Source organism: Triturus cristatus, chromosome 7, assembly GCF_964204655.1.
Source record: "Triturus cristatus chromosome 7, aTriCri1.1, whole genome shotgun sequence".
Lineage (NCBI taxonomy): Eukaryota > Metazoa > Chordata > Amphibia > Caudata > Salamandridae > Triturus > Triturus cristatus.
In genome coordinates this window covers 1,361,496,483-1,361,520,035 of record NC_140590.1, presented here as the reverse complement: position 1 = coordinate 1,361,520,035, position 23,553 = coordinate 1,361,496,483, and the positions used below count along the sequence as shown (strand labels likewise).

Sequence of the window (23,553 nt, the reverse complement as noted above, 5' to 3'; positions counted from 1 at the left end):
GCAGAGGAAGTCACTGTCTTCCGGCAAAAGGGTTGGTAGCAAGCCAAGCAATTATATATATTGTGTTTCTGGAGAATAGATGTGATGTAAACCAGTTGCAACCCATTTTATTCAAAGGCAGCATAAAGTACACTCCCTTAAAGTTACTTTTCCATTGAAATTATCAAAAATCACTTTAACCATCGGTTAAGATTTTTTTACCCTAAATAAAAAAGAAATATTAATCATTGTGTTAGATACTTCCTATGTGTAGGTATGAAACAGTGATTTTGTTCATAGCTTGGTGTGTTGATGGAAAATGCAACTTTACATGTACAGTGAAAACAGTTTTTGAGTAATTGTTCACTGTAAGGGCATACTATTCCCAAATTGCATTATACAATATGTTTATATATTAAGTCCCCCACCGTGGGCTTACAAGGGACACTTTTCAGGTGATTTAGCTAGTAAGTAAAAATAAGCACAGGCACTTTTCCTTTTCATGTGCAGCGCTTTTAAACTGCAGCCCAGCCAGTCCACCACGGTGCTCCCTAAAGTCATAAATGTTTGTCATATATGTGATTGCGTAAATACACACTCCAGCACACATATGACATTTATCTTCCATGCCACTGGTGCATTTATTGCATTATCTGCCTTGGCCTTACAGGCTTCTATAAGATCCACACTATGGCTTCTGAGTTGGTAAATGGCATGAAAAAAAGAAACAACACCTTCCCTTTTCTAAGCAGCAGCCAGTGTCTCCAGTTCAAAGACAGGATCAGATTAAAGATCCTCTGTCCCAGTCATACATGAATACCAGCACTGATTTCCTAATTTCAGCACGTAAATTAGTTGCATGTTCCAAAAGATACCGACCTACTACACAGCATTCCCAAAACTCCCTTCCCATTTCTGAGCGGATGCAACAGCTGATTCAATTAATAATTGTCCCATCATCTAAACATTCCAGAGAAAAGTGACACATTCTTACAATTGAGTTCTTGAAACCAAGTAAAGTGTTATGGCTGTTTTTTCATTTTATTGACAAACTTATTTTGGAATACAACACAGTGAGATAGGAATACTGAGTACAAGGTGCAGACAGTATAAAAACCATATCTCTCCCTTCAGAATACACTATAGTGTCTCAAATGGTGATAATGCGTTTTTATAAAATAAAGTACATGTGAAGTCAAAGGATAATTGGTATAACACAAACTGAGGTACTCTTTCAAGAAAGGCAGATATGTGTTTAAATATAAAAAGATCAACTAAAAAAGTTAAAAAGTAGTCCACATTATAGTACATGTTGTATAACCGAAACGTCCAGTCACGTGAATCCATTCATGTTGTTCTTAGACATGAACTGCAGTAGTTTCATCTGTGTAGTCAAAGCCTTCAGGTGAACTAGGCAACATGGAAGGGGCTGTTTAATTTCGGGGACTCAGTAAGAAGCTCTGTACATTAACACTGTGCATTGGTAAGACTTCTGATGATGTGTGGAACTTCCAATGAGTCATTATAATGAAAGAATCAAATCCTGCAGACATGAACAACATTTAATCAATCTATGCATGCAATACGTGGTTCATTGTGTGCAAAAAAAGCCTGAGATCGCCTCTCAGATCTCAACTTGACTTCAAAGTAAAAAATAAATACATAAATAAAAATAAATATAAAGAAAGGCATACACAAATAGATCAAAATGCTTTGTGATCAATTAACATTTCAAGAAAAGGTATATCATGTTCTACATGATAAACATTGTTTTCGGCTTATTAACAACCTATTATTGTACCTGTATATTCAAAAAAGTCATAAAAGCAAAATGCAAGTTTCTCCATTCTTGTGCTTAACTTTGTTTAGCTGGACATTTTACCAACCAACACACACTTCTGTTTTGAATTTAAACTGGTACAGTTTTTCAAGAAAATCAGATTATGGAAATTGATGCTTTCAGTTCACCTGTTCTACAGGCTGCGCATAATTCATCAAAGGAAAAATGTAAATGTTGTAAATCGCATCCAACGTGTATTCCGTGTAAAACTATTTGCAGGTTACACACCAAGTCACCCACAAAGTAGCATGAGAAGATAACAAACTTTCAAATGTCAGAAAATGTCACTTTTAAAACTTTCAATTGCTAGAGACAGCTGTATGCAAGCTTTTTGTCTATAAAGACATTTTACGTACAACAAGACCCATATTAAAGTTCAGGCATCACTGGCCGTCTAAAAACAATATGCTTTTTTGTGCAGAAGACAAAAAATGTCAATGCCAGGGTACTGACTAGAAAGATACTCTTTCTCACAAATGACGCATTATATTCAGCCATTAAAATCTTCTGTCTACTAGGGTAGCCTCATCTGAATGCTTCATTCTGATTTCAAATGCATTCCCTAACATGAAATACAATTAACTTGCCTTTTTAAGAAAACCCACATCATAATGATTTGTGAAAACATACAATATATATATATTTTCTGCAAATGAACATAACAATCAAGACCAAGGAAAATGTCTACAGAACATGCAGTTCTGTATATATTTATGATTAGAAAATGCTTTGCTAAATACGAGGCAGTATACATTTCAGCATGATGTAAGGTTTTAAATAACTTACAGAAGATGCTGTACACCTTGCCTCCTTGCAATTCAGTTTTCTATCTAAACATATAAGTCAAAACAATTGTAGGTCACCAGGATATGTTTGATGTCAAAATCCCAGTTCTGATGCTGAGAATGTCCACACACTGCAGCCTACTCAGGTTTCTTTCTGCTTGAGGCCATTAGCTTAGTATGTGTGCACTTTGGTGCAAGTGAAATGCTTGATGCCGAATTTATGCATAAATAATTCAAGGGATCTATTAAATTCAACAAAACCATATACAAATGCCCACAAAAAATGACTATTTTTCCAAAGTAATAGTCAGAACCATTGAACAGTCATATGACTTGATGAATTTCGACATCAGTTTCATCATTATAAAAAAATGATTAAAAAATATTCTAATGGAGAATCATTAAATCCAGAATGTGGCAAACACTGAAATGTTGAAATTCAGGTAATTGCAGTGACTTTTAAAACATGGCTCTCTCTTCACTACTCCAGTATTTGTATAAGGGTACATGCTTTCCAGTATGATTTAATATTTAGAATAAAATATAGAATCTATCTACTTTGAAGACATTTTACCTTTTCATTTATATTAAGAAACCACACGGCACTGCAAAGAAAAATGCAGTCCTTGCAAAATAAGGAGGCTTTGTTCCTCTGACTCCTAACATTCCTATTAATAGATGATTTATTTTTGACCCATTTAAGAGTTCAATACATTTATAGATCGATGTACTTAGAACACGTTTATCCATGGTACAGACAACATATCAAGAAGTTATATAGAAGCAAATACCAACCTATTAAAAAAGGTGTATTTGGCATTTTACCTCAAAAATACTGCGGCCGCAGGTCTTTATACTGCATTTTAGTGAATGCAGTTGTCGTACCTTAATAAAGACCTTTACAAATGTTTCTATGTCATTTCTCCAGTCCTAAAATAAGAAAAAACTTTATTTACCTTATTCCCTAAAATGTTTTCATCATAAAATGAGATACATGTTTGAGGTCCTGTTTATTATGCCCGTTGTTCTTCCACTTGTTTACCTTGTTGAGCATCTTATCAACAGTGCACAACTCATATCTAAGGTTTTCACCCAAAGAGTAACCTTGGACATGCTAAGTGAATGCTGAGCCACATGGCTAAAAGATGGATGTCATGAGTATTCACCCACCTGCCCAGTTGTGATCTCTGCCTAAAAATTGAAAGCAAAAACCATTTGGTTTAGATGTGAAATACAGACTCCACGTACCTAAGTCAAGTCTGCATCACACAAAAGAATCTCTCAAGTCAAATGGCCCTTATCTTTAAAACTAGTTTTGAATGTTCAATATTCATTGGCATAAAATTACTGATATACCATTTTACCCATCTCAAAAGCTGCTGTTGGGAAAAAAAAGTTAGTTGATCATTTTGTTAGATTTGTAACCCACTTTGATCCCTTAAATCTCCATAGACCAGACATGGCTTTGTTCAGAGAGACAGAAAATGGCAAAAACTACTATATTATAATGGTGTAATGTTAATACCACATAGAATGTAAAAAGAAATCAATTGGGCTGCATACACTTAATTAGTATTCTCCCCAAATATTTTGCCACACTGAATGCAATTGCAGTACAGGAGTGGTAGTTGAGAAACATGGATTCAGCTAGTTCATATATCCATTCTTCTTTGCATAGCTCTCTGTATGAGCGACAGCAATCGATTTAGAAATACTTTTGTCCACCTCTAAATTATTTATTCATGGGGACCAGTCAGAAACTCCAACATCTAGCAACCATTTATTAACAATTCCAATTGTATATTATAACATTTCTGACTTGTGGGCTGTTGGGAAATGTCACCAGCAAATTTCATGTTTCTTAAGTTTTTACAATGGTGATGATCCATTTGGAGAACAAAGGTGTACATTTGTTGTTTGCGTAAGCCATTTTGTATGAGCTGTCTAGCACAGCACAACTTGTATCATTTCATACACTGAGTGGCTATTTTTGAAAAGCCATTGATAAGCACTGTAAAAAACTAGGCCCCTCCTTTGGTGCCCACACCGAAGAATGCTGGTTTCTAGCAGCCAGGTCCCAGAGAATGTGTTATTTGTGTAGAGAAACGTAAAACTTGAAAGTTGTAAACCCACAAGGTGGGTTTATGGAGAATGGCACACTGAAAGGGGTACAGGTAGGTGGCGGTAATAATAGAAGTGGATCCACTGTGTAAGGCCATCTCTGTATTCCAATGTACCTGTCAGTACCAAAAGCATCAAGAAATTCCTCAAGTCATTTTAGTCCCTTTAAAAGATTTGATTTCCAGGATTTGACTTACAATTCAAGCCCCCTTGCAGCACTGGCAGGAACTAAAAACCAAGATGCGTGTCTGATCTTGTCATACCCATTCTTGTACTGGTCGTTTATAGTAAGTGACATTTTGCTGGACGCCTTTGTTTTTAAATTGGAAGATTGTGTATACCAAGACAAGGATGCACAGGGACAAGATACAAGGAATCACCACTGCAATGGCGTTTACAGTGCTAGGCACATCGTTTATCGTGACCATTATATCAACGTCATCATGGGGTATATGTCGGTCTTTACTTTTATCAACATCCTTCTGGTTGCAACCCATTCTATCTTTGAGGATTGACCGTGGATAACCTGGCTCCACACTTAGCTTTTGGTTATCAAACTTCCAATATTCCTTTCCCTTGTAGAAGTAAGTGTAAGCTGGGGACAAAAGAAACATTGTGTTAGAGGCATCATAATGTATCTCACAAATAAATAGATGAGGACAATTGTAATGTGCAGCCTCTAATACTAACGATAAACACAGTCAATTATAATTGAATGGGCACATGTACTACCTTGTGGTACAAATACAAACTTCTTCTTCACCTGTTAAAAACCAAAGCATTGACCAGTCAGTATACCACAAGCATAGCTTTGTACCATTTGGCCACCACCCCTCCAGAGGGCAGGCTGCTTCCCCCCATGACTTTCATGGCTATAGATAATAGGAAAGAACACCAAAATAAGAGTGACTATAAAGGTAACTTTATATTCTTCTTCCATCTCTCATAGTGCAAAACAATAAGAACAGATTCTCATACAAGAAATCAAAGGCAAAAATCAATATCAGACATACAACGTTCATGTAAACAAGTTTCTGAACAGATTGAGCTATGCTTCTAGTGAACTCATCCAAATAATCTTGTGGTGTATCCATGTTGCTACTGTAGAAGTTGTGTTAAAAGATATATGGCCATAAACCACCAATGTCACCTAAAGTCTGGGATGCTGTGAGTTTGAGTACAGATGTGAAACTTGTAGCATTGAGTAATAAAGTTGTTTGTTTTGCAGTAGATTTTGGTCGCACATGCTAACTTAAGTGATGGAATGTTGGAAAAAAAATAGACGGTGACAGTTGAAATTCAATTATAATGTCTGTCTGACAGCAATGTTGGAGTATCACACCAGCAAAAGAGGAATGAGACCTAGGGCCAAACACACACGTCTTTATTGACAGGAATATTCAACAGGAAACTTTGAATAAATAGAGGCTGCTTTTAGTGCATAACTATTTGTTCACTTCTGAAAAAGAGGCAAGGCATAATTGATTTCTTTAGCAAAACACTTTTTTGTGCGAAGAAGAGGGCCTAAAGATGACGTAGGTTGAGAGCACTGCCTTTGTCTGAAAGCCTTCAAAATCAGGGCAGACAAAGTCTGCGGAGTAAGGCATCCAAAGCAAAGATTTGTGTATAAATTGAGTGTTACAAACTTAAATCACAGCATGCCCACTTAGCTTCCCAATCTTCTAAGATCAATAAAATCAGCCCCTTTGACATGACAGCAAAAAGAACACTCCGGCCCAAACTGCCAGGCCAGGTCCTCTCTGTGGCATGGAGAGCACGGGACCCACGTCTGGGCATACCCGTCCCACTCTGGGTGACAAATGCAAAAAGAACAATTGATGGACAGAATGCAGAACAATGTCATACATTCACCCCAGTACAGAGATCTGGGCCTAAATCCATTGTTTTTTTGCTCACCATGCCATTCCAGTTTGAACCCAGCCATATGCAAATCAGTCTTGACCCTGCGCCCCAATAGCAACAGTCCAGCCCGAACTGCCAGGCCAAGTCCTCCCTGGACTGGAAACAAGCATCCTAGGACAGGTTTCGGGCTTTCAGCCATCATCAGCAAGGATAGCTTGACTCCAGTGGCATGGAGAGCACAGGACCCACGTCTGGGCATACCCGTCCCACTCGGGGTGACAAATGCAAAAAGAACAATTGATGGACAGAATGCAGAACAATGTCATACATTCACCCCAGTACAGAGATCTGGGCCTAAATCCATCATTTTTCTCACCATGCCATTCCATTTTGGACCCAGCCATATGCAAATCAGTCTTGACCCTGCGCCCCAATGGCAACAGTCCAGCCCAAACCGCTTTGTTCGCCCTAAGTTGGCAGGGCATGCCCAGACGTGGGTCCCTTGCTCACTTTGCCACTGGATTCAAGATAGCTTGGCTGATGAGGGTTATGAACCCGAAACCGGTCCCAGGATGCTTATTTGCGGTCCAGGGAAGACATGGCTTGGCAGTTCGGGCTGGACTGTTCCCATGAGGCACAGGGTCAGACTGATTTGCATATGGCCATGTCTGAACTGAGGTGATGGAGTGAGCTAAAGAATGATGATGGATTAAACCCAGCTCAGTTGACTGGGGGTGAGTGTTTGATTTGCTCAAAAGCTCCGCCCATCATCCCCTTTGGTATCCCTTTGAGATGACAGCATCTGTACCAGTACCTGTAGATATTTCAGTTTGTAGAGTGCCAGTTATTATTATATATCAGTTGCACATGCAATTGGTAACCAATTGTTTCGTTTTGGGCCATTGTGAATGGCATGTATCCCCAGTTGTTTCAGAGATCAGACTACATTTAACTTTTAGCTACATTTAGGGGCTGGTTCTTTCCTAAATTGCCTACAGCTCTTGATTAACATGTTACCGGCTTGAGTTTTCAATCAAGATTGTTTAAGTAATCCACCCCCTCTCGTTAGGACGATAAATGGAGGATGATACAACTTTCTTTACACCAATACCTTTTGACTAAATTATGCCACTGATGACCTCTGTGATCTTCCTTTGACCACCTCTATCTTGCACTGCTGCATAACACAATCCATATATAGAGAGAACATAATGTTGTCATCATACAAGAGGTTTAATACAATATATTTACTAGAGAGAGGAAGTGCACTCGGCTGTGTAGTTCATGGAAACTCCAGAGAAAATGGCCCTCACCAGGGTATTGAAAACACGTTGAGCCTTCAGGAATTTCTGTTTAGTGTCTTCCTTGCATTCCAGTGCAAATTTATATTCTCCCAAAGCATTTAAAAAGAGGTGATCCACCTCATTTTCTAAAAAATATTGCATTTGGGTAACCCTATTTTAGTTTTTCCATCAAATGTCAAGACCTATTAATTAGTAATGTCGTTTAGCATGATTCCTCCAGATTTTGTTGTCCTTATCATGAGGGTGAGAGAACAGTTGATATTTTCATTCTTTAGGGTTGCTACCACTGCCTGCAATTGCACTGACGGATACCCGCTCATAAATACAGGTTCATATTTCAGTATTTTGTATTTAATGTCGAACACTTGATTCATGGAGGGATTCTTCCAAATCTGCGGACAATATTTTGCATCAAGACCTTCTGTACAAGGATGTCCTGCAGGAAACTGTCTTGAGTAACAACCTTGCAAAAATTCAATTTTCCTTATGTTTAGTATAGAGAAGCTACTAACTGCCAACCCATTCAACTTTGTTATACACTGTTGAGCGACAAGGGTCCTATATGATTCTTTGGTGTTACTATGTGGTGAATTTCTGTTTTTTTTTAAATTCAAAACATTAACGTTATGTCCCTGACAAATTCACCAAACTATACCATTACGTACGTCAGTGAAAACAAATATATATACCAAAGTATAACATCTCTGTAGCCATTGATTTTTTCGAAAAAATCAAGGGTTACAGGTAAAATGTATTTAGATTTAGATAAGAAGAAAAAAAGACTACCTACAGTGATTCGTAGAGAAACCATATATTGGTATGTTTCTTTCATTGCTATGTGCTGGTACATGTGACTATAAATATATTCCTAAAATGGCAGAACATTGTTGACAAAGGCAGTGAACCGACAACGCGTCCATACTAGAGCGTTAGTGCAGCCAAAACTTTCTGAATAAAACATCTTACCCCCTAAACGGAGCGCTGAATTTTCTTGAACATCTGCAAAGGCCAAGTTGAAGTATCTATCTATCTATCTATCTATCTATCTATCTATCTATCTATCTATCTATCTATCTATCTATCTATCTATCTATCTATCTATCTATCTATCTATCTATCTATCTATCTATCTACTATAACATCCCTGCAACCCTTGGGTTTTTTCAGTGAATATATATATATATTCATATATGTTCACTGAAAAAAACAAAGGTTACAGGGATGTTATAGTTAGGATTACATTATACCCTCACAAAACCATAGACATGCAGCAGTTATAGTTATACTTAAGTTAAGTAGCTCTAATTTGTGGCCTAAAATTACCTAATGGCATGAGGGATAGTTTCTTCAGCTGTGCGTGGGAGGGGTTGGCCGCAGGCTCTGGCCGGCAGCCAGGCTCCCCGCATGCACCCAACCCCACCCGCATGCACCCAACCCTACCCAGCCTTTGGTTGTGCCTGGCAGGGATTTGGTGTGTGAGAGAGCATATATTTTTTTCATTGTGCTTTCGATCCGCGGATCAATCGCAAAGTTACATTGGGGGGCCGCGCTGAGCACGGCAAATTAGTAATAAAAAACTTGAGCAATTTCTTGCCTATAAGAATCCCTCTATGTGTCCTCTGGGGTCAGGATACCTGCACACTGACCCCTTATGTGTTTTCGCACTTTATCTTTCACTTCCTGGGCCAAGTGACAAAGAAATAGGTCGCCTTAACTTTCCTGTCAGGTTGCGGTCAGCCAATCAGGGCCTTGCTTTGTACCCGGATCTGCGGATCCCCTGCGAGTGGATCATCAAAGGATGCGCATCCCTAGATATACACATTTCTTTTTACTTGAATAACTCCGAAACTACTGAAAAGATTTACACCAAATAACAAAAAAGCCCTCTTTCTTGACCAAGATCTAGCTTTCTGACAAATTGGGTGTAATTCCGTTCAGCGGTTTTGGCTGAAGCTGGGTCTAAAAACTGCAAAATCCTCCTAAACATTGCATGGGGAACAAGCATTTGCAATGCAATAGGTCTCGCATTTACGCGAGTTTGAGCTATTGACATTGCAAATGACAATGGCTTTTATTTTTGTTTCCGTTTTTAAAACAGAAATAAAATGCATTGTCATTTACAATGCCAGTAGCTTAAACTCCTGTAAATGTGAGACCTATTGCATTGCAAATGCTTGTTAAAGATTGGGACTAGAATGGCTCATTGCCAGGAATCTGGAAAATGTATTTACAAGCAGCGTTTATGGAGAAGAAGGGAAGATGGCAGATTTAGTCTGCCGTGGGGAGACTGCTCCGGCATCGTCATGCCTCCCGTCTGACATGGTCTGATTCGGCACAGTTCCACCCCCCCTTTGCTGTCTGCTACAGGATAACACTGTGCCTTGCATACCTTTCTTTTAAAGGAGAAAACGAGCATCTTCAATAAAAGGTCTTTCCTTTCTGATGTGGTGGCAGTACACCAGGAGCCTTTGCAGTCATCTGCTGCAAGTCAGGGTGGCGAGGTGGCAGATCGGTCTGTCTGTCTCTGCTGTTCTATCCTCAACCGGCAGAATCCCGCACCGGCAATGGCTCCACCACGGTCAAGGGCTTAGTGTGAAGGACGAGGGGGCAGCTCTAGCATTTGCAACAGCTGTAATCTGTGCACTTCAGCAGCGGTACTAGGAGAAAATGACGGGCGGCTGCATGCTGCAGAGAAGGTGCCTGGCTCCCGGGTTGGACAACCAATTCTGAAACTCCTTCAATCAGACAATGCAGCCGGTCTCATTCATGCCTGTAGTGAGGAGCTTAGCGTCTCTGTAACATCCTTTGTGGATGTGCTCCTGAATGCGGTGCAGAGTGTGGATGAAGCAACATCTTGTGAATCAGTTGTGGCACGTCTCACTGAAACCTCTCTCGTGAATCAGAGTTGTGGCACGTCTCGCTGAAACTTCTCTCGTGACTGAGCGTTGTGCAGTGCTCGGGACCTGGCGGGACCTCGTCCTGCTCAGTCACTTGGCTGACAGCACCGAGACTGGGCTTGGAGGCTGCACACGCACCCGCTGTGAGTAAGTGGCTGCTCTCCCAGACCCAGCAGGGAACGTGCACCAGACGGGGGCTCAGTGCGGGCACGTGGGGCCTGTGCGTGTCCTCCGAGAGGGGCATCCGCATGCAAACCTGAGCCCTGTTACTCACATGCTGGCTTCATCACTGCAAAAGAATGCAAGCTGTCTGTCTGTCCCAGAGTAGAGACACTGCACCGTCCATGCGCCTCGAGCCCGCACTCACCGCGTGTGACTGCACAAAGCGCCTAGCGGGCAGACTTTCAAAAAGCACTCTGTGAACAACATCCGTAGCGACACTAGTGAAACAGAGGAATATCACATAGAACGGAAAACATACAGAGCATACTGTATGAACACACTAAGCACAGACACCGCTTATCACATGCGTGGTACAGCAAACTGAGTAAGTGTCACTCGCTCTAAATTAATTACATACATAACAAGCCCGCGAGTGGTGCGCCCCAGCGAGCAATCTGTTTTCAATTATCGCGCCCGTGTCTGGGCACGATAATTGAAAACAGATGTCTACGTGCGGGTAACAGACATCAATAGGCCATAGGCGGAGCAACGCGACCGCCTTTGGCCTATTGCGTGCTGTCTTTCTAAAAAAGACCACAAACGCCAATCCCGTGGACCAAAAGGAATCGCAAACGCATAAGCGTGTGCGATTCCAGGGTCCGTTTTGGAACCCTCCACAAAACGGCTCTCGCCTGCGCGCATCGCTAGTGGCGAGTCCTAACAAGAGCCCCTCCTCCATTTCTCCCTCAAATCCGTTTGTTTCTTAAAGAGACGTGTTCATGATGTATTTAGATAACATGAAGTATTTAGATAACAAATGATTTAGATCATAAATGCACGTGTATTCTGCAGGTCGAGTGCACAGAAGCGTGTCGAAGAGCTTTTAAGGGCAGTGGGCCAGACAACGTGGCCGCTGCAGGCACAACATCCTCTGTTGCCGTCAGGCTGTGAATCCAACACCCGCCAACATACACACAACATGCTGTCCCTCCCTAACAAGGAATGCGCTTCCAACATGCATGGAGCGTTCTGCTGCAAGGACAAGTTTATACTTTTGCACACATTCTACCTATCATAACTGCAAGGGGCGGAAGTGTCTCCCGAAAAGTTACGAGGGAGGGATGGCGCCGTAAACATGAAACCAGAGACGCCACGCCGAATTATTGAACGATTTCGGTGATGCCTGCTGACTGTAAACATGGCGTGCGCGGGAAGTGGGAAAAGGTATAATTTAATTTTTACCACAACAAGTTTGTTCTCGATGCAGGGCTCTAACGCGCCGGTCCCTCCCATCGCTGGTCGCTGGTAGCTCCTGCTCGTCCGTGGTCACCAGAGAGAGCGAGGGTCCTGTTCTCAGTGCGCTCGCCGAGACGAAAGAAGAGCTCCGAGCCTCTCTACTCCTCCTCCTCGGCTCCCAACCCAAGCCTATCACGCGGCAACGTTTACTGCAGGCAGCCTGAAGGGCATTCTTTTTGTATCTTTTTCCAGCCACATAAAATCCTCCATGAATATAGAGGGAAATTAAACAAGCATTGGCCGCACGCGCACCTCGCGCTTGAAGTAAAAAAAAAAAGAAAAACAAGCCCGGCGGAGCGTTGCGCGCGCGCGCGCGCGCTTGGGGGCGGGGGAGCGGACCCTTTGAAGTGCTCCCAAAAGGCGGATTGCATGGCGGCACGATGCGCGTGATTGTGCGCGTGCTAGCCATGCAATCCGCTTTTTGGGAGCACTTTTGAAACCCGTATTCTATAGTCTTGCTTTGCAATCGCTTACGCGATAGCAAGGCGAGACCTAAAAAGCATTTTGGGACCGCCCCCCCCCGTTTCTCTGCCTCCACTTGAAGAATCACCCTGAAAATTTCCAGACAGCAGCTGAACTAACCTGAGTACTAGTTTTGACATTTTTGTGAAGATTCATCAACAGCAGTAAAGTTAGTAGCAAAACAACAAATACATTGTCTATGGGAAAAGGTAGTCCTAACAATGACTACCCACTATATATATATATATATATATATATATATTACCTACTGGCGGTCGCCAGTAGGTAGTTATAGTTAGGACCACGTTTCCATAGGAAATCCGCAACATTCTATTTTGAATAACTTTTGCGCCGGTTGACGAATCCTCGCGAATTTTTCAAAATAGGTGGGGCGCTACGCTCCGCTCCTACCCTGAAAGTCTCGGGGGGATTCGTCAAGCGGGGGCTGAGATAAAAGGGGGGTCCCAAAACGCGTTTTTCCCATGCATTTTTCCATAGGACCTTTAGACAGGGCTACAGCCCGAACGGCTGAACAGAATTACTAGAAATTTGGCAGAGAGGTAGTCCTCAGGTCAAGGAAGTGCCTTTTGTAGGTTTGGTGTAAATCTGTTCAGTAGATTCTGAGAAAATAGCCTTTAAATCAATATATATATCTGAGCCAGCTTACGGTGCGCTTACGGTACGCTTACCGTACGCGTACGGTGGCGTGCGCGAGCGCGATTCTGATTGGCTCTTAGATCTTAGTAAACATTCGAATCGGCCGAAACCAGGAAGCTGCGGCCGCCATTTTCTCTCTCGCACTGAGAGCGATTTTTAAAATTTAAAGCCCAAAAACATGTAAAGGGGCTGTTTAGACAGCTCCCACACACATAGGCATGTTGAGGGAGTCCCCAAAGATCCTCCAAGGCCAAAAACGGAATTTTTTTTTTTCGGTAATTTCGCCGATTACGCTTACCGTACGCGTACGGTAAAAAATAATAATAAAAAAAAACATCATCCACACTCTCTGCACCCCGTGTGCAATTGGCGGCCGAAGGCCATCAATTGTGCATGGCTTATCACAGCTGAAAAAAACTAAAATTAAAAAAAAAAAAAAATTATCCACACTCTCTCCACCCCGTGTGCAAATGGTTCCCGAAGGGCACCATTTGTGCATGGCTTATAAAATATACGAAAAATTCAAATATTACCTTTCAAAACGAAGTGCATCATATGTCCTCCATGTGCGCACGGTGCGCGAAGCGCATCGTGCGTACATGGCCCATCTAGCGTGCCCACCGTGCGTGCATGGCACTAACTGCGTAAAGTGGGCGCGCGGTGCGCGAAGCGCACCGCGTGCTCACTGTGCGCGCACGGTGCGCGAAGCGCACCGTGCGCGCACAGAACGAACTGCGTTAAGTGGGCGCACACGCCACGAATGGCGTAAAGTAACTTAGCATTTAAAAAAACGTACAAATTCACTGAAAAAACCATAGGTTTCACACACGTTATAGTTAGGAATTAGCATTTAAAAAACCTTGCAAATTCACTGAAAAAACCATAGGTTTCACACATGTTATAGTTAGCGGAAATTTTACTGATAAAAAACCAATGAAATTCCCCCGTTATAGTTACTGCAGGCAACTATAACTCACGCGACCGCAATCTTCTGCTGATGACATATGTGTCTTTATGAAAAAAAAATATTTGTAATATATGTATAGCTAAAAATGTATGGAAGAAGACATGGGCAAATAAGTGTCTAAATACAGTATTAGCATCAGCAGAGGATTGCGGTCGCGTGAGTTATAGTTGCCTGCAGTAACTATAACGGGGGAATTTCATTGGTTTTTTATCAGTAAAATTTCCGCTAACTATAACATGTGTGAAACCTATGGTTTTTTCAGTGAATATATATATATATATATGAAGCAAGAGACCTCTGAGCCCAGAGGTCAGGAGTACACGCACTCAAGCGGAATCCAATGGTTTAGTTTGCAGTTCGTTTTAATCCAAAACAAAGTTCATCAGCACAGCCAACAACAACACTGGCCCAACGCGTTTCGGTTCTCACTCGAACCTTGATCACAGGTTACCTACACAATGGCCAGACACTATTTATTTCAATTATTGCTGCTACTTCCTGTTTTAGCGTTAGCAAAGCATTCTGGTCATTGTAGTGCGTGTATTTACACATTATGCTGGTGAATTACAAGAAACAAAATTTTCAAAAATTAAATGAGGTGACATGGGGAGAGAAGAGAAATGAAATTAGTTTGTCATAATGACAATTCTTTAGTGGACCACTTTTAACAACGCAATTACAAGTAAAGTGATGAGTTAGGTGATCAGGTTTGCACAATCATAGTGTTTAACGTGCATGATGTGTGAAAACCGATATATGATATTTACCCTCTAGTGGGTTTAATGGTAAAATAGACAGTGTGTGAAGGAATCAATTACCCTCAAAACCCGGAATCACACATCATGATATCCCGTCCCTCTGGTGGGGAAGAAACTGTTGACACAGGATTGAAATGAAAAGAAAGCCCAATCTCATCCCTCTAGTGGGTGTTTGACTATTATTCTTTCAAATGTGTCAAAGTCGGCAGATTGGACTCTTATGTACAAAATTACTGTAAAATTATATTTGGCCGAAACTATTGTCTGTACGATAACACGGGGGAATGATACCTGGTCATCACAAAAGGGTTCACAAATGTACAAAGAGTTCCTCATCCTGATTAAGGCCATGAGGAGTCAAAGTTCTAAATGAAACAATATGCTTGGATTCCTTTTGGCGGAGTAGTTTTTCTCGGTTTCCTCCTCGTTCCAAAACTGGCACTTGTTCAATGGCGTAGTAGCGAAGCAGTTCCCATTTGCTGTCATGCGAGTTTTCCATATGCTTGGCAATAGCATTAGAGCGATCTGTGTTAACGGTGGCTCTAATGTGTTGAAGAATCCGTTTTTTAATTTCACAAATTGTACTGCCTATGTACTTTAGATTACAAGGGCACTCGACAACGTACACCACATATTTGCTTTTGCAGGAAATGTGTTGTTGAATTTTCCAATTTCCGCCTTTTCTGCCCTCCACCTCTTTTTTGGGAATGCCAATTTTGCAGGCTTTGCAGTTTTTGCATGGCCAGAAACCCTCAATGTTAGTCCATGGTTTCTGTGGCTTGGTTGTGAAGTGGCTGCGTGTCAGTTTGTCACCCAGATTAGGTGCTCTTCTATAGGTGACATTCGGATGATCTCCAATTAGGTCTGCAATGGTGGTGTCAAGTTTCAGGATGCCCCAATGTTTTTTCAAAATATGGATTAGATCACTAGTTTCAGTTGAATAAGTTGTTATAAGGCGTATTTTTGTGAAATCATCCTGGGTTGCCTTTGGTATGTTTTTCAATATCTCCGTCCGATTTCTTTCTTTTGCTCTTTTGAGGCTTGTTTGAATTATCCTGTCAGGATATTTTCTTCTTTGGAATCTTACTGCCATTGCTTTGCTGTGGTTCTCAAAATCATTATCTGCGGAGCAGTTTCTACGTAGACGTAAAAATTCCCCATAAGGTATGTTCCATTTTTGATTTGTGGGGTGAAAACTGTCCGCGTGAAGAACTGAGTTCGTAGCTGTTTGTTTTCTGAAAAGGGTGGTTTGTATTGTATTGTTCTGCACATATATTTCGATGTCAAGAAATGAGATTTTATTTGGACTGATTTCATAGGTGAATTGTAAATTGGTCTCGTTATTATTCAAGATTTGGAAATATGTTGCAAATTCTTCATTGGCACCATCCCATATTATGAACAAGTCGTCGATGAAACGCCACCATGCTATGATTTTTTGTACATGGTGATCATTTTCGCAATTCCATGCGATTTTCTGTTCGAACCACCCCATGACAAGATTTGCAAAATTCGGAGAAAAAGAAAAGCCCATGGCTGTACCCTTCATTTGCTGGTAATGTTTTTTGTTGAAGGTAAAAATGTTATTTTGCAAGCATAGAGTAATCATTTGTAACAACATGGAGTTATGTTGTTTGTATTGAATGTTGCGTTTGCCTAAAAAGAAGCTGCAAGCTTTTAGGCCTATTTCATGTTCTATGTTTGTGTATAAAGAAACTACGTCCATTGACACTAGTTTATATCGATGGTTCCAGGGTATACCCTCAAGTTTCTGTAGGAGATCAGTTGTATCTCTGAGATAGCTGGTTAAATCTTTTACAATGGGAGCTAAGAAATAGTCAATATAGTTGGAAATGGGTTCCATGATTGAACCGTTGGCGGAAATGATCGGTCTGCCAGGTGGTTTGTTTAATCGTTTATGAACTTTGGGCAGAAAGTAAATTGTGGCTTCAATGGGTTTTGGCACTGTGAGATATTTTTTCTCTTCTTCGTCAATCAGACCCTCATTGTGCCAGTCATTAAGGTATTTATTGATGGCTACTTCAATTTCCTTAGTTGGATTGGTGCTGAGTTCTTTGTAGCACGATGTATCCTGCAATTGATGGTTAGCTTCCCATATGTAATCTGCTTTATTGAGAATTACAACGTTTCCGCCTTTATCAGCAGGTTTGATCTCAATTGTTGAATCCTGCTGTAAATCCTTTAGTGCTTGTCTTTCCGAGGGTAAAAGATTATCCTTTACTTTGCGTTGGTTCAGATGGTATAACTCATGTATAATGGCTTCGTGACACAAGTCAATCTTGTTGCCAGGTGGTAAGGTAGGATAGAAATAAGATTTGGGTTTTTTACCGCTTATTCCGGCTCCTAAAGGTGGAAGTATTTCACCCAAATTGTCACAGGGATCTATTTGTTCTACATCACCCATTGTTATGAGGGTGATCAGAGCTTGTTCGTCTTCAACTAGTAGTTCACTGTTGTAAGTCATGGCGATTTTCTCCTTTGTGGGTCTGGTTTTTTCCGCAAAGATTTTAACCAGTTTGAGTTTGCGGATGTATTTGTAGAGGTCGATGCGTGTTTGGGCAAGATCAATATGTATTTTTGGACAGAAGTTAAGGCCTTTCTTTAGAAGTTTTTCTTCTGACTTGGTTAGATGACGAGTTGAAAGGTTGATAACATTTAATTCCTGAGAATCAGTGCTGTGCTCTGTTTCTTCTTGCTGAGTAAATGTTATTAGGTCCGTTTTTGTCTGCCCCGAGTTTCCATGGAGGCATCGTTGCCTCCCTTGCCCTCTTTTACCTCGCCTTGTCTTCCTCTGCCTCCTCTGCCCTGTCCTCTGCCCCTTCCTCTTCCTCTCCCACGGCCTGGTGGTCTTGTTTTCTCCCAATTTTGTTGCTGCAGAGCCAGGCGCATTTCGGTTAAAAAAGGAATCTTGGTGCTTGTTGCTGAAGTTGTTTGGGGGGCGTGACTGCTTTCATTTTCACTCACATCCGTGCTTGGCAGAGATTCAAAGCTGGAAGATTGTGCGCTTGCTGCTTCTAGTTGTTCCTTACTTCTTTGTTGCTCGTATTTCCTTGAAAAGGTGAAAATTCGTCCTTCTTCAAAATCCAGTTTGTCTCTCTGAAACTTAAGTTGCTAGCGTTGTTTTACGCGGTCTTCATGTTTTTCCAGATTCTTACTCATTTCATCTTTTAGTTTTTGATGCTCTTCAGAAAGAGTGAGCTTGTCTAGGGACTCTTCAAGTTCACTTAGTTCAGTTTGTATATCACTTAGTGCTTTTTCTGTATGCTTGATGAGGATCGTTATGAGGCCCATTGAGGAGCCCAAGAGGTGCTCACCCCATTCCTGCAAGAGTTCCCCACTAGTGTCCTGGTGACTGGGCATTAATGTAAGGCGTAATCCTCGAGGTATTCGCTTGACTTCTACATATTTTTTTAGGGTGATCACTTCCCACCATTTGTTGATCTCTTTTCTCGACAAACGTTCCCAATATCTGAGGATCTCTTTGTTATCATTTGTGGCGTTTATGTTGAGTTTACCTTTAGATTGGTATGACATAGGAATGCTTTCAAATACTTGTGCTACTTCGGCGTTGCGTTTGGCTTCTCTTCCCTCCATGGTTGTTGTTTTGTTGGCAAGTTAATGTGCTCTATTCAAAGTGAATTGTTGTTTGAATAGGATTCCGAGTTCTCACTCACAAGTGGATGCAAATAGCAATATCAGGTTCGTGGCATTCTGTTTGCTTGGTAATAGTAAGACAGTTTCTTTGAATTGTAACAGATTGATCTGATGCTGCTGTCTATTGGCAAACCAGTATGAGACGTGTGTTGGGGGCTGTTAATTACGCTGTGCTCTCACGTAATTCTACACATCACACGGTTTTTAGTTCCGTAACTTAAAACACAAGTTTGCTTAATGAGAGCCCCATAGCCCGCTGGGAGTGCATATTTTGAAAGTAATGCTTATGCCGCGTCTTACCTCAAGCGAACAGGCTTCACTGTATCCTGCGTCCCTCCGGCTGCAAGGTAGAGTTTTCACCGTCCGCTTATCAACCGTGCGCGTGCATAATTTCCATTTCCATTTCAAATCCTCTTTCCGATTGTACTCGGTCCGCGGTGGCTGCCGACACTCCGGTTAACATGAATCATGTAATGTCCTAGGTTGGGGGACGGCGCTCTTTGGTCGGGGAGGTGCGTAGTACAACCGGCAGGACAACCGGTATAAACAAGAAGCAAGAGACCTCTGAGCCCAGAGGTCAGGAGTACACGCACTCAAGCGGAATCCAATGGTTTAGTTTGCAGTTCGTTTTAATCCAAAACAAAGTTCATCAGCACAGCCAACAACAACACTGGCCCAACGCGTTTCGGTTCTCACTCGAACCCTGATCACGGGTTACCTACACAATGGCCAGACATTATTTATTTCAATTATTGCTGCTACTTCCTGTTTTAGCGTTAGCAAAGCATTCTGGTCATTGTAGTGCATGTATTTACACATTATGCTGGTGAATTACAAGAAACAAAATTTTCAAAAATTAAATGAGGTGACATGGGGAGAGAAGAGAAATGAAATTAGTTTGTCATAATGACAATTCTTTAGTGGACCACTTTTAACAACGCAATTACAAGTAAAGTGATGAGTTAGGTGATCAGGTTCGCACAATCATAGTGTTTAACGTGCATGATGTGTGAAAACCGATATATGATATTTACCCTCTAGTGGGTTTAATGGTAAAATAGACAGTGTGTGAAGGAATCAATTACCCTCAAAACCCGGAATCACACATCATGATATCCCGTCCCTCTGGTGGGGAAGAAACTGTTGACACAGGATTGAAATGTATATATATATGTACATCCACAGAAATCCAAGTAGAACGCACGCTCAGGAATATGCCCAATGCGGTTTATTGCAGGTTACGCTTTTCTACAGACTAGCTGTCTTGATCACATATATATGTATATTTACACTGGATAAGTTCAGGATCAAAGAAGAATAGGCAAGGGTGGGAAAACATGAGACTCAAGTGAGAGCTGGGCTAATCTTCCTCTGGCGCCGGGGATCGAACCGTGATCCCCAGATTCCGGAGTCAGTCGCCCTGACCGCTGCGCCACACCTCTTCCCTCATAAAGAAATGTTTTAAGATTTAGAGGGAGGCAAGACCATGGGTACGTTTTGGTCCATGGAGATCATGGCATCAAGCGAAAGAAGAAAGACACTAGTCCCAAACCTTCTACACAGTCAGTATATTGCAAGTAACTATAGACATCTATCATTTTGAGTTGGCATAGACTTGTTAATGTCAGCACTCTATGTAAGAAGCATTTGTTCCTATAGATGCTTACAAGTCCTTCTTGATTTTGTAGGCGGTGCTATTTTGATGTTCAGCTGCCTATTGTTTTTAGCTTAATGCAGAATAGAATGAGACACTTGATTGTTACAGTGCATGGAATGTATGCCTTTGCCTCAGCGTTCCACTTCTTTGATGCATATATGTTTGTTTTCTCCCTGAAGAGGAGCCAGATAACCACCTCAACTTTAGGCTCTCTAGAGAGGCAACAGATTACCAGGTAGGCGCTGTACATTACTCTCTGTCAAATGCAGGTACCGGATGTCCTTTAAGGGCTATGCCCTCCTTGTTTTCTGGTGCCTTTTTCACTTTTGTTGTACTAAAAGTGAATAAAAAACCTATTATTCACTCTTGTTATAGTAACAAAAATGCAGACAAACAACTGCCTGCGGCACCTTGCTGTAACACTGTCTGATGGTTGGTGCTGGTGCACAAAGGCGCCTGCACCAGCTACCAGAGAGATTATCCAGGGCTGGTGAACCCCCCAACCTTGGCCTCAAGCCCCTGGCACGCCTCTGTGCCTCCCCCATATGTGGCACTACAGCGTCACAGCTATAGTTAACTACAGTTACTGCAGGATTAAGCCCTGTGGTGCCGTTGACTACATGCCAATCAGTAAGTCACTGAAACCTCAAATCTATGACTGAGCAGTTTTGAGGTTTCAGGTTCATCATGGTTCAGCGCTCGAAGCAAAAAGAAGGAGTCCAAACAGGGCCCGTGCAGGCAGCAAGATAAGTGAAAAAGATTTTAAATGCTGTGTGTATATACGTAAGAGTGTGTCTGTGAGAGGGCGTGTGTACGTGTAAGCAGGTCTACATGTCTGTGTGTTTGTAAGTGAGTGAAATTGAGAGATTGTCAGTGAAGAAGTTGTTAGTCAGAATGAGTGATAGGAAAAGTGAGTATGAGTGTGAATGAATGAAAGTGAGGGAGATTGACAGTGTTACTGTGTGTGAGATGGAGGGAATGAATCAGTCTTAGTGAGTCAGAATGAGTGAGACAGTGAGTCAGAGTGAGAATGAGTGAAACTGATTAAGTAAGAATGAGTCAGACTATGTGAGACAGAAGTAAAATTGAGTGAGTCAGACTGAGTAAGTGAGAGTGAGAATGAGTGAGTCAGAGTGAAACTGGGTCACAATGAGTGGCAATGAGTAAGACTGAGTATGAGTCAGAGTGATATTGGATGAATCAGAATGAGTGTGATTTTGTGCATCAAGGAGAAAGAGTGAGTGAGAAAGAGACTGAGAATGACCAAGACTGTCTGAGTAAGTGAGACTAAGTGAGTCAGAGTGAGACAGAGGTAATCAAAATTAGTGGGACTGAGTGAATCAAGCAGAACGAGTTAGTCAGAGGGGGACTATGTGAGACTGAGTGAGAATAAGTGAGTCATGGTGAGATTGAGTGAGAATGAGTGAGACTGAGTGAGTCAGAGTGAGATTGAGTGAATCAAAATGAATGAAACTGAGTGAGAGTAAGTGAGATTGAGTAAAACTCAGTGGGTCAAAGTGAAAATGGATGAGACTATGTGAGTCAGAGTAAGTAAAAGTAGAGCAAGTGCAAATTAGAGTGAATAAATGAGAATGAGAGAGAGAATAAGACTGATTACGAGCGAGTGTGAGTGAACCCCCTAACCCACTGAGAAGTCAGGCTCAATCACTGGAATTCAAGCCACCGATTATACCCTCACCACTTTTAAAGGCCACCAGCCGCCACTAGTCAATGGTGGATGGGTTTATCTGAATGGCTGGTTATTCTAGATCCCCTTGGAAACACTGCCAATGTACAAGCTATATTGTGGGGGTTATCTTTATAGAAGTATGTCCATGTAAATTAACAAAAACTTGATTATATCTTTTGTGAGCTATAAATGTGCTTTACGATCACATAAAAATGAATTGTTCTACTTACAGCCTTCTTTGCTCACAAAAGCTCCTTGAGGAGATGGAGGGATTCCTTTCCATATAGTGATGGGTTTTGGATATCCAGGATCTGCTGCTCTCTTGTCTTCATTGTACCTCCAGTATCGGTCTCCCTTGAAAAAGTAGGTTTTTCCTGCTAGTTCCCAGCGTAAAGCTGTGTCAATACCTTCTCGTGGAAGGCAACTTCCCAGTTCCACTAGGCTATGTGGGTAGCCTGGCTCTGCTGTCACCTCTTTAAAGACCCAGTACTTGTCTCCTAGAATGTATTAAAAAGATATATAGTGCATTTGCTCTCAGATCTGGTAAAATTATTCAAATCAGTTAGCCCTACATAGTAGGCAAAGAGAAGTACAGTGTTAATTGACTTGGATTTTCAATAAAATACACATATATCTAGATTCATATGCCTCTGTTTCTACAGAGAGGATTGCAACTGGAAGATAATCATTGAAAAGCACTTAAAAGATCACATGCACCAAACCATTTTTGTGGTGCTCAATAGGTAAGTTTGTAAAAGGTGAAATTACTTTCACTGTTCCAGATATCTGTAAGGAAAGGGTGTTAGATGTTTCCCTTGGTTACAGATAAACATCAATCGTGGAAATAGTCCGCTATATTCTGTACATGCCTATTGTGTATATTTGATCTTGGCACACACTAGTGTCACTAGACGCACATAAATCGATTAACTTGATCACCAATCCTTCTCTTTGTTATAACATCTAGCTTCCCCCATTCTACTGGAAAACTGGATTGCTTGTTGGCCAGTTTGCAGGGATACAGTAAAACACATTCTCAAGATGTGGAGAAAGCGTTTCACAGAACAAGGGGATACATTCCTTTCTCATAAAGATGCTGCAATTTAGGATAAAGCGGTACAAAAGGGGGTATACCGCGATTTAGGATAAGCAAGCAATTAAAATAGATTAAAAAAAAAAATTATATTGGAAAGCAAATGGTAGGGATTGAAATCGGTGATCTTTAAAAATAGAACACATATGGCAGGATAAGACCATGTATAGTTTTGAATTCTTAAAGTGTAAATAAAGTCTAGATATAATATACCCTCAGAATGGTTAACTAAATTTTCATCATATGTGCTGGTGGGAATCTCGAGATACCTAATCTCTCACAAACAAATTGAAGATATGGTGTTATCAAGTAACAATCAGATGTTGAAGGTATGGGATTATCAAGTA

The 23,553-nt window shown here is 41.3% G+C and overlaps 1 protein-coding gene across 1 annotated transcript in view; it reads right to left on the bottom strand.

Moving 5' to 3' along the window:
* Positions 1 to 1,001: 1,001 nt before the first annotated feature.
* The window catches only part of MMP24 (matrix metallopeptidase 24), a 458,389-nt gene continuing 435,837 nt past the window's right edge, over positions 1,002 to 23,553 (bottom strand). Inside the window, exons 8-9 of the mRNA XM_085619071.1 lie at positions 22,344 to 22,610; positions 1,002 to 5,320 (exon numbers count right to left, since the gene is read on the bottom strand). Of these exons, the coding sequence (XP_085475197.1) occupies positions 4,983 to 5,320; positions 22,344 to 22,610 (605 nt within the window). The 3' untranslated portion in view covers positions 1,002 to 4,982. The remainder of the gene's footprint in view (positions 5,321 to 22,343; positions 22,611 to 23,553) is intronic.